Source organism: Ranitomeya imitator, chromosome 10 (assembly GCF_032444005.1).
Source record: "Ranitomeya imitator isolate aRanImi1 chromosome 10, aRanImi1.pri, whole genome shotgun sequence".
Classification (NCBI taxonomy): Eukaryota; Metazoa; Chordata; class Amphibia; order Anura; family Dendrobatidae; genus Ranitomeya; species Ranitomeya imitator.
In genome coordinates this window covers 136,064,742-136,083,025 of record NC_091291.1, presented here as the reverse complement: position 1 = coordinate 136,083,025, position 18,284 = coordinate 136,064,742, and the positions used below count along the sequence as shown (strand labels likewise).

The 18,284-nt window shown below is 44.7% G+C and overlaps 1 protein-coding gene across 1 annotated transcript; it reads right to left on the bottom strand.

Moving 5' to 3' along the window:
• Nucleotides 1-333: 333 nt before the first annotated feature.
• On the bottom strand, nt 334-18,048 carry LOC138652087 (nicotinamide N-methyltransferase-like). Its single transcript, XM_069742816.1, has 3 exons — nt 17,822-18,048; nt 5,287-5,494; nt 334-968 (listed from the first exon to the last, which is right to left on the bottom strand). The coding sequence occupies exons 1-3, from the start codon at nt 17,970-17,972 to the stop codon at nt 545-547; spliced, it is 783 nt and encodes a 260-aa protein (XP_069598917.1). The 5' UTR covers nt 17,973-18,048; the 3' UTR covers nt 334-544.
• Nucleotides 18,049-18,284: the final 236 nt, after the last annotated feature.

The window sequence follows — 18,284 nt, the reverse complement described above, 5'->3', positions numbered from 1 at the left end:
TGTGAATCTGCAGCGTTTTTGTACCCATTCCATTATAGAAAACTGCAGGGGTAAAAACCACAGCAAATCTTCAAGAAAACCGCAGCAAAAACGCACAAAAAATGCTGCAGAACTGCACAAAAAACGCTGCGGAACTGCAGGTGCGTTTTCTGCCAGGAAAGGCAGAATCCACACCAGAAATTCCTAAGCCTAATCCGCAACGTGTGCACATAGCCTTAGTATGTGGCACATCCCACTCAATATGATCAATGTCCATAAGTAAATTTTTGCAAAGTTTAGACTAAATGTGAGAAATGTTATGTTTCAAAAGGACACAAACAGGTAAATCGGACGTCTGTCGCCTTAAAACTGCTTTATTGTGTGCACTTTTATTACTAAACATCCAACTCTGTCATGGAAAATGTAAATATGAATGGATCATCATTAACACGTTTTGACAGATCAGTTAGATTTTTTTACAATTGCATCACGCACTAGATTAAGGATAATGATAAAATTTAAGATTCACATACAACACGGAAAATGAAATTGTGACATCTCAGACCTACTTGTCTTTGTGAGCTGCAATAAATAGCATAGCCTTATAGTCAGTAAGGTCACTCACAGCCGTTCTTTTCTTAACCTCACAGCGGTCAATGATAAAACCTTCTGCAACTAGAGCTTTCCTGGCAAAATCAGCATCAAAACTGAAAGTATGAAATTTGTCTTTCCCGAATTTGAAATATGTATTCTCTAAACATGAAAGTAATATAATGCGTCCTCCAGGTTTCAGCAATGAAGAGAACTTCCTGAGATATCTCATGTAATCATCTTGGTTTTTGCAGATATAATCTAGGAGCCAACCACTGATGACACAATCGGCAGGTGGTAAGACGATCGGATCCATCATATCTTCTTTCTCAAGGTTACATTTCACAACATGTTGAAGGGCTGATCGCACTTTTCCTTCTTTGTCCAGTAACTGGTCACTGAAAGAGATGGGAAACGTGATGAAAGTGATCGTCTCACTGTCAATATTGAATGGGATGCCATTAGAGCTCAGTGGTTAGTGCTGGATAATCAGCTTCCAGTTGGGAAAATATTTGAATTCCACCAAGACTGAAGCACTAAGTTTTATGGTTACAAAGTATTATATTTTCACCCAGTTTGTGGATAAAAAAATGTTTTGTTCCCTTCAAATGCCGTAAAGGTAGAAATAGATCCCCATTCTCCTAACTGAAACCAGAATAGTGTTTTATTGTTTTCTCTAAATATATTAGATGCTGGCAAAACTTTTTCAATAAACAGGAAAGTGCAGAAAATTGGTGCTACGTGTTACGGAACCCCACAGCACCCAGAAAATGTTGAGTTATATGTATGTATAATAGGTTCCATGTGAGATGCATCAGCCCACAGGCTGCTCTCCTGGGCAGAGGGGACAAGATATCCCCTTCTGTCCTCCCCCCACCTTTGTAATTCCAACAGTAAATATCGGCAGGCTCCGGCCCCCTGCGGCTAGTGTAATGTATGTCTGGCCTGCTGCTTTTCTATTGGTCTGCCCTCTGTATCTGTGTTATATATTCTGTGTCCTGTGAATAAAGTGTTGTCAGATTGGAAATACGTGGAGAAGCAGTGAGATTTTATATGCGCCCATGTAACCAAGCAGTTCCAGCCAGCGTCCTTCATTCAGACTCCAGCCAAAGCAAAGTGGACCTCCTGAAACATGGGGTGGTACTGAAAGAGGTACCCCAGCACGGCAGACTCCGTTACACTGGTGGCAGACAGCGGGATCTGATACCCCTTCTACAGGAGGAAAGTTATGAATGGAAAACAACTACCAGAAGTTAAAGTGGATTACATTAAAAGATCTGGTGGAAGCCTGAGGGTTAATCGCCAGCAACAAAACAAAAGCGGATTTGATAGCAGCCATCATGGAACACGACATTGCAGCGCCCCCCAATGTGAACGTGGAGGAGACTGAATTCCAGAGGGAAGTAAAGAACAGACTGGCGTTCTATGGCCCAAACCCTGCAGTAGAGATCATACGAGAGGTGATGGCTGATGTGCATACTGATCTGAAGGAAAAGATGGCCGAGTGGACTAGGATAGAGCTAGCCAAGATGGAGATGGCAGAGTGGACCAAAGTGGAGCTGGCCAAGATGGAGATGGCAGAGTGGAGAGAGGAGAGTCAGCGAGCAGTGGGAGCTCTGGCCTCCGACCAGGTACCTTCAACAGTAAGCCACAAAAAGATCCAGTATAATGCCTTCCGACAGTTGGGGGAGGCAGAGGAAGACATTGATCGCTTTCAGCAGGACTTTGAGCGGCAGTCTGCCCTTCATCAAGTGAAACCGGAGGAACGGGTTCAGATTCTGGCCAGCAAGCTGACAGGCCGGGCAGCGGACGCCTATCGCACGGTACCTGATGAGAACTGTATGGACTCTGAGCGGATCAAAAAAGTGATCTTGGCCCAATATGCGCTGACACCAGAGGCATACCGCCAAAATTTCCGCAGACTTACAAAACGAGTAACCGATACCCACGCTGAGTGGGCCTGTAAAATACGGCGGTCACTGCTACAGTGGGTACAAGGGAGCCAAGCAACCACTAAGGAGGACGTCCTCCAGCTGGTCTTGTTAGAACGATTCTTTAATGGACTAACCCTCGAGACACAGGAATGGCTTCGGGACAGGCGGCCAACGACTCTTGAGGAAGCCACTCGTCTGGCCGATGAACATCATGATGCCAGGAGGCCTCAGTTGTCCGGATCAATGATGGTCACTAGGGGTCCGCCCATGGACCTGGAGGGGCCCAAACCACCGAAAATTGTAGGGGGACCAGCTAGAAACCCGGCCTGCCACAGTTCCCCTGGGGCGCGATGCCACACCTGCCGTCAGCTGGGCCAACTGCAAAGACAATGTCCCAACTGGACTCAGCATACCCAGTGGCCAAAGGCGGGAACAGCTACCTTCAGCCGGGTGGCTGTACACTGCTACCAAGGCAAAGCTGACCCGGCATTGGCGACTACGATTAACCAAGGGGTGGAAGAGATGGGGGAAGTGCTGCATGAAATAGACCCCGTGCAGGCAGCTCGGGCAGATAATCGACAACAGCATCGACAGGTCATGTGGATTAATGGGAAACGTATGCAGGGACTAAGAGATTCAGGGGCAACTTTGACCCTTGTGAAGCCTCATCTCGTCCAGGACCAAGAGAAGACGGACCCGACAGTGGCAGTCTGTGTAGCAGGAGGAGCCATACATCGACTGCCCACTGCCAGGATTCACCTGAACTGGGGAGTCAGGGATGGCCTTGTTGAGGTTGGCTTGATGGAGGATTTGCCTGCAGACGTCTTGCTAGGAAATGACTTGGGGCCCATGTTGTCTGCCTTCTCGGTTGACCCTCTGGCTGAGACATATCCTGTGACCACCCGGAGACAAGCTCGAGGTGTGGAGGCGGAATCACACTCATAGGAGGCCCAGGTAAGACATCCCAGCCCTACACATATTCTCATAGCCAGACACATTCCTTGGGCCACCCCAGATGAATTTAAGAGGGATTACTTGAGGATCCTTCATTGGAGGGATAACGTGGGAAGGCACAGGAGGGGAGAGGGGTACTGGAAGGGGAACAGTTTATATGGAAGCAGGGACTCCTCTACCGGATCACAGAGCAGCACCACACAGGGACGAGCCCCACTATAAAACAACAGCTGGTAGTTCCCATGAAGTATAGGCAGGAGTTACTGCGAATCTCTCATGACATACCCTTGGCCGGGCACTTCGGCGTCAGTCGCACCAGGCATTGTCTGACAAAAAACTTTTTTTGGCCAGGGGTAACCTATGATGTTCGTCAATACTGCCAGACCTGTGGCAGTCCCCATTGGCAAGAGGGGAGATCGATGCAAGGCCAAATTACACCCCCTCCCCATTGTGGAGGAACCATTTAGCCGAGTAGCGGTCGATCTGATAGGGCCGTTAGCCAAACCCAGTCCATCAGGGAAAAGCTATATATTGACAATGGTAGATTATGCCACACGATATCCAGAGGCGGTTGCGCTACCTAACATACTGGCAGAGACGGTGGCGGCTGCCCTGCTCCAGGTTTTCTCATGGGTTGGATTTCCCTGGGAGATTATCTCAGACCAGGGTACCCAGTTTACAGCAGAGGTGACCAACCAACTGTGGAAGCTGTGCGGTGTAAAGTCCATTAGAAGCGCCCTGTACCACCTGCAAACCAATGGGTTGTGTGAACGCTTTAACGGGACGTTAAAACAACTCATTGGGACTTTTACCAGGACCTACAGGGACTGGGAGAAATTCTTGCCTCACTTCCTGTTTGCCTATTGGGAGGTACCCCAAGAATCCACGGGGTTCTCCCTGTTCAAACTGGTATATGGGAGACGGGTAAGGGTCCCCAGCATGGCAGACTGTTACAATTGGTCTGTCTGGTACAATGACCACTGCAAAAATTATATCTTGGAAAACTAATTTTTGCAATTTGGTCAATGGCAACCATTTGCCTCTATATAGGGGATCAGCTGAATATGTTGGATATTCAATAGAGCTGAGTAGGGTTGAGCGAAACGGGTCGGCAATTTTCAGAAGTCGCCGCCTTTTGCTAAAGTCGGGTTTCATGAAACCTGACCCGACCCCTGTGTGGGGTCGGCCATGAAGTCGTCGATCTTCTGAATCTGGAATCGGAATTCCGATACCGATTCCCGATATGTTTAAGATATCGGGAATTGGTATCGGAATTCAGATTTATGTGTAAAATAAAGAATAAAAATAAAAAATATCGCTATACTCACCCTCGGACGCGCCCTGGTACTAACCGGGAACCTTCCTTCCTTCGAATCAGCGCTTCCAGGACCTTGCGGTGACGTCGTGGTGACGTCGCGGCTTGTGATTGGTCGCGCGACCGCCCATGTGACCGCTCGCGACTTTTGAAAAAGTCAGGTTTCGTGAAACCCGGCCCGATCCTATAAAAGTAAAAGTCGCTCAACACTAGAGCTGAGGATTGTGATGCTCCTAGTTTTTACCTCTAACCCAAATATTATACGAACACAGCCTTACTGTACCCTCCCAACAAGGCCTTTTATTCTACAGCTACGAACGTTGAGAATTTAGTCCTGATTGGACAAATGTAGACTTTCCTACTGAGATCTAAAATTTCAGTTTGAACAAACCATCATTGTACCATCAGGGAAACCATAGATATTTAAGATATTACACTAAGAACTGCTTTTATATCTTTTGTAATAAAAAATGACATAAGAGGGTTTTCCTAATTTTAGGACATATACATCACCTCTTTCCCACACTATCTACATGAAGTTGTGTGGCATGGTTCCAATCAAACGCTCCTGTACGTGAGTCCACCCATCTTTTCATCTCCATGATGCATCTGTCTCTCATCTTCAGCACTATGATGTGCTTGAAAAAGTCACAGGCTGCAAACAAATGATGAACCATAGAACCAACAGTGAGGTCAATCAAGATATCGCCTTTAACATGACCTGCAGAAAAAAAATTGAAATATTAAAACATACATAAAGGTGGAAAAGTCAGAATAATAGTCAAATTGTGTCATTGAATACTGAATGGGAAAATCAAAACAGAACTTTCAATCCATTTTCGTTAGCCCCTTCCTGCAATTACGGTACATCATATATTGACTGTACAAACGGAAGGCTGCTTTCATAGGTGCCGAACACTTACTGCAGTCACACGGTGCCGGCTCAGGATCTGTAATAAACAGCAGGACTCATGTACATGTAAAATGATAGATGCCACAGAATAGAGACTGCTTGTCCAATGGGCAGGCAGAATGTTGAAATTAAATATTGAAGAACTTTTTGTTAGAAAGGTTTCCTCAACCCAACAAGACGATATGGTAAATCTGCTTCCAAGTGCATAATTCTGCTGCAAAATCCACCCAAAATGTATCTTTTCTTCATCATAAAAATCTTAACGAAGCAAAAATCAATTTTGCATAAAACAAAATAGACCCAAATTTTACAAAATTCTCTGAAGTTTATGAATCAGAATAATTCTTGGTTAATTTCAGACAGTATGAGGTAGAGAAGATAGATCACATCACCTGGCAGGTCTCCCCATAATGACTTACAGCAGCAGTTATAGCACAGCCGATCATGATGGTATATATGTCTGAAGTCCCTTGTGCGGAGTCTGTGTATTGCTTTTTAGAACATTCTGCATCAAGCAAGCAGACTGAACCCCCCATTTGTATTTGTAGTTCAGACTGTTAAAATTTTGTTTGCCATAGCATAACTTTTTTTGGCATCTAACACTGTGCGTTGTTTGACTGCTACTGTTTTTTCTACGTCAAACTAACAGTTTTAAACACTAATGCTAATTATAGTGCAGACTTTTAATAGTTTGTGCCACAGCATTAATCTTTTTCCATCTGTCACTGTGCCTTGTATTATCGCTGCACCCAATATTGCCATTTTTAATTTGTGTGCCAAACTCGCAGAGCAGAAGGTTTAAACACCACCATTAATTATTTACAAAAAAGTCTGATTTGCCCAAATACAAAAATGTTCTACTATTTTCTTTCTGTGAATTCAATAAACGGGTTTTCTAGGAAAAGGGAGGGAGAGTCTACGTTGAGCGAGGGCGCCAATGCGCAGGTTATAGGGTGCCAACTTCCTCTGGTAGGAAGGGATATTATAGTAACCTATTAGGCTGCCGTCACACTAGCAGTATTTGGTCAGTATTTTACATCAGTATTTGTAAACCAAAACCAGGAATGGAACAATTAGAGGAAAAGTATAATAGAAACATATGCACCACTTCTGCATTTATCACCCACTCCTGGTTTTGGCTTACAAATACTGATGTAAAATACTGACCAAATACTGCTAGTGTGACGGCAGCCGTTGGGTTAAATATTCCTCTTCCTTATTTACCCATATATTAGCAGACCCATATAATAATAATAAATAATAATAATCTTTATTTTTTATATAGCGCTAACATATTCCGCAGCGCTTTACAGTTTTCATACATTATCGTTGCTGTCCCCGTTGGGGCTCACAATCTAAATTCCCTATCAGTATGTCTTTGGAATATCATAGTATGGGGTGTTGATTCTACTATTTAAAAGTTTTATTGAGATATACTAAAGGTTATGTTTCATATGATTTGAGCACTATTCGGAGAAACTTTAAAAATGGTAACCATAAGATAAACTGTTACTCTGCAACATACTTCACATAGGAGACACTGAGACTGTTGTATACATCATATAGGAGACACAGAGACAGCATTATAGATAATATAGGAGACACTGGAATTTGTATTTGTGCATCACGCAGGAGACACTGAGACAGCCATATACATCACATAAGAGACAATGGTACTTGTGTATGTACATCACATAGGAGACATTGAGTCTGCTGTATTTTCATGTGTACCATTGATTTCAAGAAAAAAATAAAGCAATGGTTATTCTTGAAGCACACATTGCTCATTCAAAGTAATAGGATGTCTAAGATAATTTTCAAGAAGCCTTACAGACATGCTTTAAATACCATTTAGAGCACAAATTGACCTGCAGTGCAGAATTTTACAGCATATTTTTAATCTATAGGGCAAATAGGGCTGATATGCTCATCCACCCAGCTTTCCTGCTTTGTCTGTTTATGTGAAGTGCATATAATCCCCACCTGGTATGCTCATCCACCCAGCTTTCCTGCTTTGTCTATATGAAGTGCATATAATCCCCACCTGGTATGCTCATCCACCCAGCTTTCCTGCTTTGTCTGTCTATATGAAGTGCATATAATCCCCACCTGGTATGCTCATCCACCCAGCTTTCATGCTTTGTCTGTCTGTATGAAGTGCATATAATCCCCACCTGGTACGTCACCCAACTTTCCACACAGACTCTTACCTCTGCTCTTAGTATTCACATGGTATATCTTTCAGCTAACCCCTGCATTACCCCAGTGTTATTTATGATCTTGTTTACTTTGGCTTGATTGTATGCATCTGGTCCACTCTTAATTCTCTGACCAAGATGAACAGAGACCACTCCACTCTGCTTCACACCTGAATGCACTTTGTAGCACATAAATTGCATAGCAGAAGTCTGCCAAGACTTTAGCCTGAAGTGTATATCATACATGTGTGAAGATCAGAATTCATTCCAGAATTGAACCAGAAGGGAACTGAAGGGAACTGGATACAGTCACAGTAAACAGTGTTTTTGTTTGTTTTCACTTTCACCCCTATAATCCTTCACTTTCTGCTAACTCCCCTAATCCCTACTCCTAGTAAGGAACTGTTCATCTCTACTTCAATCCTCCCCATCCATCTCACCTCCTCCTCAGAACTGTTCCTCAAAATTCAATCCTCTGTCTCCAAACACAGACAGCCACCTCATGCCTTCTCCTGCTCCCACCTGCTAACACTTTCTCTGCGCCTTCTCACTGCTGGTAATTAGGGTTGAGCGACTTTTACTTTTTTAGGGTCGAGCCGGGTTTCGCGAAACCCGACTATCTCAAAAGTCGAGTCGAGTGAAATCGGCCGATTATGGCGAAAAGTCGGGGATCGACCAAAACACGAAACCCAATGCAAAGTCAATGGGAATTTTTTTTTTCTCTCTCTCTCTCTCCTCCGTCCCTGAACAGAAAAGCTGGTGTTACACATTTCAAATCGCTACAGCGCACAAGCGACAAGATGACGATAGGCGTCCACGCCCCTAAGACTTATGTCATCACTCTGCCCACGCTCCTTCATTGGCTGAAAAATGGCGCCAAGCGCGTCATACGACACGCGACTTTGGCGTGAAAGTCGCGTACCGCATGGCCGACCCCACACAGGGATCGGGTCGGGTTTCATGAAACCCGACTTTGCCAAAAGTCGGCGACTTTTGAAAATGAACGATCCGTTTCGCTCAACCCTACTGGTAATATCTCTCCAAATTCTGGTCCTCCTTACCAGATCACCACAGTCATTTCTACCTTCCATCCATGCTCTATCTCAAATTTTCGGAACCTCTCTAACCTTATACCCATTTGCCCAGTCCCCGCTTCCCCAGTCCCACTAACAGGAGCTCTGCGGAACACTTGCTCTGTCTGCAACAAGCTTTCCTACATCCATGATCTTTCTGTTACTACCAAACTTTTCCTCCTCGCCATCACTGAAACCTGGCTCACCCCTTCTGACACAGCCTCTCCTGCTGCACTTTCTTATGGTGGATTCCACCTTTCTCACACACCCCGCTCCAGCAGCAAGCATGGTGGAGGAGTTGATTTTCTCCTATCAGATAACTGCTCCTTCACCCAATCCAATTACCACCCTCTATTACCCTCCCTTCCTTTGAGGTGCACTCTGTGCGCATCTACTCCCCCGCCAACCTCCATAATAGCTGTAGCTTTGGAATCTGTTGCCCCTCTCACACATACCAAAGCTCGCAAAATCTTCAGACAGCCCTGGCACACCAGCCTGACCAAAGAACTGAGGCGAGCTTCCAGGGTTGCTGAGCGGAGATGGAAAAGATTCCACTCCAATGAGCACTTCATCGCATTCAAACAGTCCCTCACTACTTTCAAGGCCACACTCGCCACAGCTAAATAAACCTACTTCTCATCTCTCATATCCTTCCTGTCTCACAACCCTAAACAGTTATTCACCACCTTCAATTCTCTCCTCCATCCCCCAGCACCTCCTCACTCCCCACTCATCTCAGTTTGAAGACTTTGCCTCATTTTTCAAGCAGAAGATTGATAACATCAGAGACAGTTTTAGTCGACAACCCCCAGAGCCCTTCCTCCCAACTTCCCAGCCCTCCACCTCCAAAATCAACTTCACCATTACAGATCGACTCTCCACTCTGCTCTCAAGATCACATCTCACCACCTGTGCACTTGACCCGATCCCATCGCACTTCATCCCAAACCTCGCCACAGTCTTCATCTCAACCCTAACCCATCTCTTCAACCTATCACTAACAACTGGTGTTTTCCCCTCAAGCTTTAAACATGCTTCAATCACACCTATCCTCAAAAAGCTGTTGTGAGTTCTGTTTTTGGGCTCCCTCTGGTGGTTACTGATGGTACTGGGTGACTTGTCTTTCCTGGGTCTCTGGGTTCCACCTGTTCCATCAGGATATGGGAGTTTCCTATTTAACCTGGCTTTGCTGGCATTTCCTCGCCGGTTATCAATGTATCCAGTGTGTCTTGTTACCTCTGCTCCCTGCTCCTAGAACCTTCTGGTCAAGCTAAGTTTGGATTTTCCTGTTTTGGTGTTTTGCTTTATTTGGTTTTTTAGTCCAGCCTGCAGATATGTGATTCTTTGCTGCTGGTTGCTCTAGTGGGCTGAAATTGCTCCTCATGTACCATGAGTTGGCACATGAGTTCAAGTAATTTCAGGATGGTTTTTTGAAGGGTTTTTCGCTGACCGCGCAGTTCACTTTTGTATCCTCTGCTATCTAGCTTTAGTGGGCCTCATTTTGCTGAAACTGTTTTCATACTGCGTATGTGCTTTCCTCTCATTTCACCGTCATTATATGTGGGGGGCTGCTATTTCTGTGGGGTATTTCTCTGGAGGCAAGAGAGGTCTGTGTTTCTTCTAATAGGGGAAGTTAGATCTTCGGCTGGAGCGAGACATCTAGGATCATCGTAGGCACGTTCCCCGGCTACTTTTATTTGTGTGTTAGGTTCAGGGTCGCGGTCAGCTCAGGTTCCATCGCCCTAGAGCTTGTTTGTATCTGTGCTTGTCCTTTAGTGATCCCCTGCCATTGGGATCATGACAGTATAACCGGCCCACAAAGTGTTAATTGTATTGGCTGAAGTAGGAGGATAAGTAGTCTGAGGAAGTTTTTTTTTTTTTTTTTTTTCTCTTTCCCTCAGAGTTTGCTGCCTAGCCTTATTGCAGCCTGGCTACTTCCTCCTCCTCTTAATCTTTGAATGGCTCTGATCCCAGCTGTTTATCATGGACGTCCAGAGTTTGGCTTCCAGCCTGAATAATCTTGCCGCTAAGGTTCAAAATATACAGGATTTTGTTGTACATGCTCCTATGTCTGAACCTAGAATTCCTGTCCCAGAGTTTTTTTCTGGAGATAGATCTCGTTTTCTGAATTTTAGGAACAATTGCAAGTTGTTTCTTTCTTTGAAATCTCGCTCCTCTGGAGACCCTGCTCAGCAAGTCAAGATTATTATATCTTTCCTGCGGGGTGACCCTCAGGATTTGGCATTTGCATTGGCACCAGGGGACCCTGCGTTGCTTAATGCGGATGCGTTTTTTCTGGCATTGGGTTTGCTCTATGAGGAACCTAACCAAGAGATTCAGGCTGAAAAAGCTTTGTTGGCCCTCTCTCAGGGGCAAGATGAAGCAGAAATTTATTGTCAAAAATTTCGGAAGTGGTCGGTGCTTACTCAGTGGAATGAGTGCGCCCTGGCTGCAAAGTTCAGAGATGGCCTTTCTGAGGCCATTAAAGATGTTATGGTGGGGTTCCCTGCGCCTACTGGTCTGAATGAGTCTATGGCTATGGCTATTCAGATTGATCGGCGTTTACGGGAGCGCAAACCTGTGCATCATTTGGCGGTGTCGTCTGAACCGTCACCTGAGATAATGCAATGTGATAGAATTCAGTCCAGAAGTGAACGGCAAAATTATAGGCGGAAAAAAAGGTTGTGCTTTTATTGCAGTGATTCAGCTCATGTTATATCAGCATGCTCTAAACGCACAAAAAAGGTTGATAAGTCTGTTGCCATTAGTACTTTACAGTCTAAGTTCATTCTGTCTGTGACTCTGATTTGTTCATTATCATCCATTTCCGTCGATGCCTATGTGGATTCAGGCGCTGCCCTGAGTCTTATGGATTGGTCATTTGCCAATCGCTGTGGGTTTAGTCTGGAGCCTCTGGAAGTCCCTATTCCTTTGAAGGGAATTGACTCTACACCTTTGGCTATGAATAAACCTCAGTACTGGACACAAGTGACCATGCGTATGACTCCTGTTCATCAGGAGGTGATTCGCTTCCTGGTACTGTATAATTTGCATGATGTCCTAGTGCTTGGTCTGCCATGGTTACAAACTCATAATCCAGTCCTTGGCTGGAAATCGATGTCTGTGTTAAGCTGGGGTTGTCAGGGGGTTCATGATGATGCACCTCCGATTTCTATCGCTTCATCTACTCCTTCTGAGATTCCTGTGTTTTTGTCTGACTATCGGGATGTTTTTGAGGAGCCTAAGCTCAGTTCGCTTCCTCCTCACAGGGATTGCGATTGTGCTATAAATTTAATTCCAGGCAGTAAATTTCCTAAAGGTCGTTTGTTCAATCTGTCAGTGCCAGAGCATACTGCTATGCGGGATTATGTTAAGGAGTCCTTGGAAAAGGGACATATCCGTCCATCTTTGTCCCCTTTGGGAGCAGGTTTTTTTTTCGTGGCCAAAAAAGATGGTTCCTTGAGGCCTTGTATAGATTATCGTCTTTTGAATAAGATTACCGTAAAATATCAGTATCCTTTGCCATTGTTGACTGATTTGTTTGCTCGCATTAAGGGGGCTAAATGGTTCACTAAGATTGATCTTCGGGGTGCGTATAATCTTATACGAATAAAGCAAGGTGATGAGTGGAAAACCGCATTTAATACGCCTGAGGGCCATTTTGAGTATTTGGTAATGCCTTTCGGACTTTCTAATGCTCCTTCAGTCTTCCAGTCCTTTATGCACGATATTTTCCGTGAATATCTGGATAAATTTATGATTGTGTATTTGGATGATATTTTGGTTTTTTCTGATGACTGGGAGTCTCATGTTCAGCAGGTCAGGAAGGTGTTTCAGGTCCTGCGGGCCAATTCCTTGTTTGTAAAAGGCTCAAAGTGTCTCTTTGGAGTCCAGAAGATTTCTTTCTTGGGGTATATTTTTTCCCCTTCTACTATTGAGATGGATCCCGTCAAGGTTCAGGCTATTTGTGACTGGACGCAGCCTACATCTCTTAAGAGTCTACAGAAGTTCTTGGGCTTTGCTAATTTCTATAGTCGTTTTATAACTAATTTTTCTAGTGTTGTTAAGCCTTTGACGGATTTGACTAAGAAGGGTGCTGATGTTGCTAATTGGTCTCCTGCGGCTGTGGAGGCCTTTCAGGAAGTTAAGCGCCGGTTTTCTTCTGCTCCTGTGTTGCGTCAGCCAGATGTTTCGCTCCCTTTTCAGGTTGAGGTTGATGCTTCCGAGATTGGAGCGGGGGCGGTTTTGTCACAGAGAAGCTCCGATGGCTCAGTGATGAAGCCATGCGCGTTTTTTTCTAGAAAGTTTTCGCCGGCTGAGCGGAATTATGATGTTGGTAATCGGGAACTTTTGGCCATGAAGTGGGCATTTGAGGAGTGGCGTCATTGGCTAGAGGGTGCTAGACATCGTGTGGTGGTCTTGACTGATCACAAAAATTTGATTTACCTTGAGTCTGCCAGGTGTCTGAATCCTAGACAGGCTCGTTGGTCACTGTTTTTCTCTCGTTTCAATTTTGTGGTTTCATACCTGCCAGGTTCAAAGAATGTGAAGGCGGATGCTCTTTCTAGGAGTTTTGTGCCTGACTCCCTTGGAAATTCTGAGCCCTCTGGTATCCTTAGGGATGGGGTGATTTTGTCTGCTGTCTCCCCAGACTTGCGACGTGCTTTGCAGGAGTTTCAGGCGGGTAAACCTGATCGTTGTCCGCCTGAGAGACTGTTTGTTCCGGATAATTGGACCAGTAGAGTCATCTCCGAGGTCCATTCTTCTGCGTTGGCAGGTCATCCTGGAATATTTGGTACTAGAGACTTGGTGGCCAGGTCTTTTTGGTGGCCTTCCTTGTCGAGGGATGTGCGTTCTTTTGTACAGTCTTGTGAGGTTTGTGCTCGGGCTAAGCCTTGCTGTTCTCGGGCCAGTGGATTGTTGTCACCTTTGCCTATCCCGAAGAGGCCTTGGACGCACATTTCCATGGACTTTATTTCGGATCTCCCTGTTTCTCAAAAAATGTCCGTCATCTGGGTTGTGTGTGATCGCTTTTCTAAAATGATTCATCTTGTACCCTTGCCTAAGTTACCTTCCTCCTCTGAGTTGGTCCCTCTGTTTTTTCAGAATGTGGTTCGTTTGCATGGGATTCCTGAGAACATCGTTTCTGACAGGGGATCCCAGTTTGTGTCTAGATTTTGGCGGACGTTCTGTGCTAAGATGGGCATTGATTTGTCCTTTTCGTCTGCATTCCATCCTCAGACGAATGGCCAGACTGAACGAACTAATCAGACCTTGGAAACTTATTTAAGGTGTTTTGTTTCTGCTGATCAGGATGACTGGGTTACCTTTTTGCCGCTGGCCGAGTTTGCCCTTAATAATCGGGCTAGTTCTGCTACCTTGGTTTCTCCTTTCTTTTGTAATTCGGGGTTTCATCCTCGTTTTTCCTCTGGTCAGGTGGAACCTTCTGATTGTCCTGGAGTGGACATGGTGGTGGATAGGTTGCATCGGATTTGGAGTCATGTGGTGGACAATTTGAAGTTGTCCCAGGAGAAGGCTCAGCAGTTTGCTAATCGCCGTCGCCGCGTGGGTCCTCGACTTCTTGTTGGGGACTTGGTGTGGTTGTCTTCTCGTTTTGTTCCTATGAGGGTCTCTTCTCCTAAGTTCAAGCCTCGGTTCATCGGTCCTTATAGGATCTTGGAAATTCTTAACCCTGTGTCGTTTCGTTTGGATCTCCCGGCATCGTTTGCTATTCATAATGTGTTCCATCGGTCGTTGTTGCGGAAGTATGAGGTACCTGTTGTTCCTTCGCTTGAGCCTCCTGCTCCAGTGCTGGTGGAGGGAGAATTGGAGTATGTTGTGGAGAAGATCTTGGATTCTCGTGTTTCCAGACGGAAACTCCAGTATTTGGTCAAGTGGAAGGGTTATGGTCAGGAGGATAATTCTTGGGTGGTTGCCTCGGATGTTCATGCTGATGATTTGGTTCGCGCTTTTCATAGGGCTCATCCTGGTCGCCCTGGTGGTTCTCGTGAGGGTTCGGTGACCCCTCCTCAAGGGGGGGTACTGTTGTGAGTTCTGTTTTTGGGCTCCCTCTGGTGGTTACTGATGGTACTGGGTGACTTGTCTTTCCTGGGTCTCTGGGTTCCACCTGTTCCATCAGGATATGGGAGTTTCCTATTTAACCTGGCTTTGCTGGCATTTCCTCGCCGGTTATCAATGTATCCAGTGTGTCTTGTTACCTCTGCTCCCTGCTCCTAGAACCTTCTGGTCAAGCTAAGTTTGGATTTTCCTGTTTTGGTGTTTTGCTTTATTTGGTTTTTTAGTCCAGCCTGCAGATATGTGATTCTTTGCTGCTGGTTGCTCTAGTGGGCTGAAATTGCTCCTCATGTACCATGAGTTGGCACATGAGTTCAAGTAATTTCAGGATGGTTTTTTGAAGGGTTTTTCGCTGACCGCGCAGTTCACTTTTGTATCCTCTGCTATCTAGCTTTAGCGGGCCTCATTTTGCTGAAACTGTTTTCATACTGCGTATGTGCTTTCCTCTCATTTCACCGTCATTATATGTGGGGGGCTGCTATTTCTGTGGGGTATTTCTCTGGAGGCAAGAGAGGTCTGTGTTTCTTCTAATAGGGGAAGTTAGATCTTCGGCTGGAGCGAGACGTCTAGGATCATCGTAGGCACGTTCCCCGGCTACTTTTATTTGTGTGTTAGGTTCAGGGTCGCGGTCAGCTCAGGTTCCATCGCCCTAGAGCTTGTTTGTATCTGTGCTTGTCCTTTAGTGATCCCCTGCCATTGGGATCATGACAAAAAGCCCTCTCTTGACCCATCCTCTGTGTCAAGCTAACGCCCTTTATCACTTCTCCCCTATACCTCAAAACTACAGGAAGAACAAGGCCATCTTGAACTATCCTCCCATTTCTCTTCCTGCTCCCTCTTCGAACCACTTACAATCTGGATTACTGTCACTCCACTGAAGCTGCCCTAACTAAGGTCACCAATGACCTATTAACCGCCAAGATCAAGCGACACTTCTCTGTCCTCCTCCTGGACCTGTCCTCTGCCTTTGACACAGTGGACTGTTCTCTATTATTACAGACCCTCTCATCCCTTGGCATCACAGACTTGACCCTATCCTGGATCTCGTCATACCTAACAGACCGGACATTCAGCGTCTCACACTCACACACGACCTCCTCACCTTACCCCCTATCTGTCGAGGTCCGGCAAGTTCAATCCTAGGGCCCCTGCTCTTCTCCATTTACACCTTTGGCCTGGGACAGCTCATAGAATCTCACGGCTTTCAGTATCACCACCCTACTAACCAGAATCCCTCAATGCCTGTCCGCTATTTCATCCTTCTTCTCCATTAGACTTCAAAAACTTTACATGGGCAAAACAGAATTCACCCCCAACGAACCTATCCATTACAGTAAATGGCTGCCCACTCTCCCCAGTCCCACAAGCTCGCTGACTTGGGGTAATCCTTGACACTGATCTCTACTTTAAACCACATATCCAAGCCCTTTCCACTTCCTGCCGCCTTCAAATCAAAAATATTTCATGGATCCATACATTCCTAAACCAAGAATCTGAAAAAACCCTAGTCCATGCCCTCATCATCTTCTTGACTACGGGCAACCTCCTGCTCTGTGGCCTCCCCTTGAACACTCTCACACCCCTCCAATCTATTCTAAACTCTGCTGCCTGACTAATCCACCTGTCTCCCAGCTATTCCCTGGCCTCTCCCCTCTATCAATCCCTTCACTGGCTCCCCATTGCCCAGAGACTCCAGTACAAAACCTTAACCATGACATACAAAGCCATCCACAACCTGTCTTCTCCATACATCTGTGACCTTGTCTCCCATTACTTACCTGCACGCAACCTCCGATCCTCACAAGATCTCCTTCTCTACTCCCCTCTTATCTCCTCTTCCCACAATTGCATACAAGATTTCTCTTGCGCATCACCTCTACTCTGAAACTCTACCACAACATATCAGACTCTCGCCTACCATCGAAACCTTCAAAAAGAACCTGCAGACCTACCACTTCCGACAAGCCTACAACCTGAGGTAACCACCGATCGACCAAACCGCTGCATGACCAGCTCTACTCTCGCCTACTGTATCCTCACCCATCCCTTGTAGATTGTGAGCCCTCGCTGGTAGGGTCCTCTCTCCTACTGTACCAGTCGTGTCTTGTATTGTTTAAGATTATTGTACTTGTTTTTATTATGTATAAACCTCCTCACATGTAAAGTGCCATGGAATAAATGGTGTTATAATAATAATTAATAATTATTATAAATTCAAGGGATTACTCTATGACAAATACACAACAAAATCCATAGAAAGTCCATATGAAACACCTGAAAATTTTGTTGTGGATTTTCTCTAGATGTTTATCAAAATTTGCATCTGAAAATTTGCACATGTGAATGTACCAGCCGAAATTGTAATTCTTAAATGATCATGTTATCACAATCACTGTGTTTTCTAAAGTGCTGTGGAACACGGAGGGGAAAACACTGAAACTATTAACCCTAAAGCCTCTATATTCTTCATTGTTTGTAATTATTATTATTATTTTGTTATATAGCACCATTGATTCCATGGTGCTGTACATGGGAAGGGGTTACATACAAGTTACAGATATCACTTACAGTAAGCAAACTAACAATTACAGATTGATACAGAGGGGCGAGGACCCTGCCCTTGCGAGCTAACATTCTTCTAGTAACTAGAGCTTTGCTATGCTCCATTTGGTGGATATGCCTTGAGCAGTGTGTTTTTACCTCTTTTATTACCCAAACCCCATATAACCAAGTTTGCTTATTTTGTATCTTATTAAACTAATTAAACTCACAAAGAATTAGATACATACCCTCTGTGAAAGTTTTTGTAAGATTTTCAATGGGAAATATCAAGGAATCCTCTCGAAAGACCATATCAGGTTTATTTGAAAAATAATTCTCCAGATTTTCTCTGGAATCAAATTCATCCTCATGGTAGCGCTTACAGGTGCTGGAATCCATTGTCTAATCTTGTATTACAGACTGGTGACTTTTTTTGCACTGGTGCTCGAGGTCTTATATAATCAGTAAGAATGGATTAACAAAGCATGTTACTAAGGATTACATTTACTTATCATAACATGAGTTCTTATGTTGCTTTAGAGAATCATATGATCCTACATTTAATTGGAATTTGAAAGATCATCAAATGTTAAAATGTAACAATAACAAGTGGCTTAACCCATTAATGACTAGCTCTTCAGGAGTACACAGAATTCTTGAATTTACTTTTTGGCAGTGAAAAATCTAATAAAATATATTTTTGTATCAATC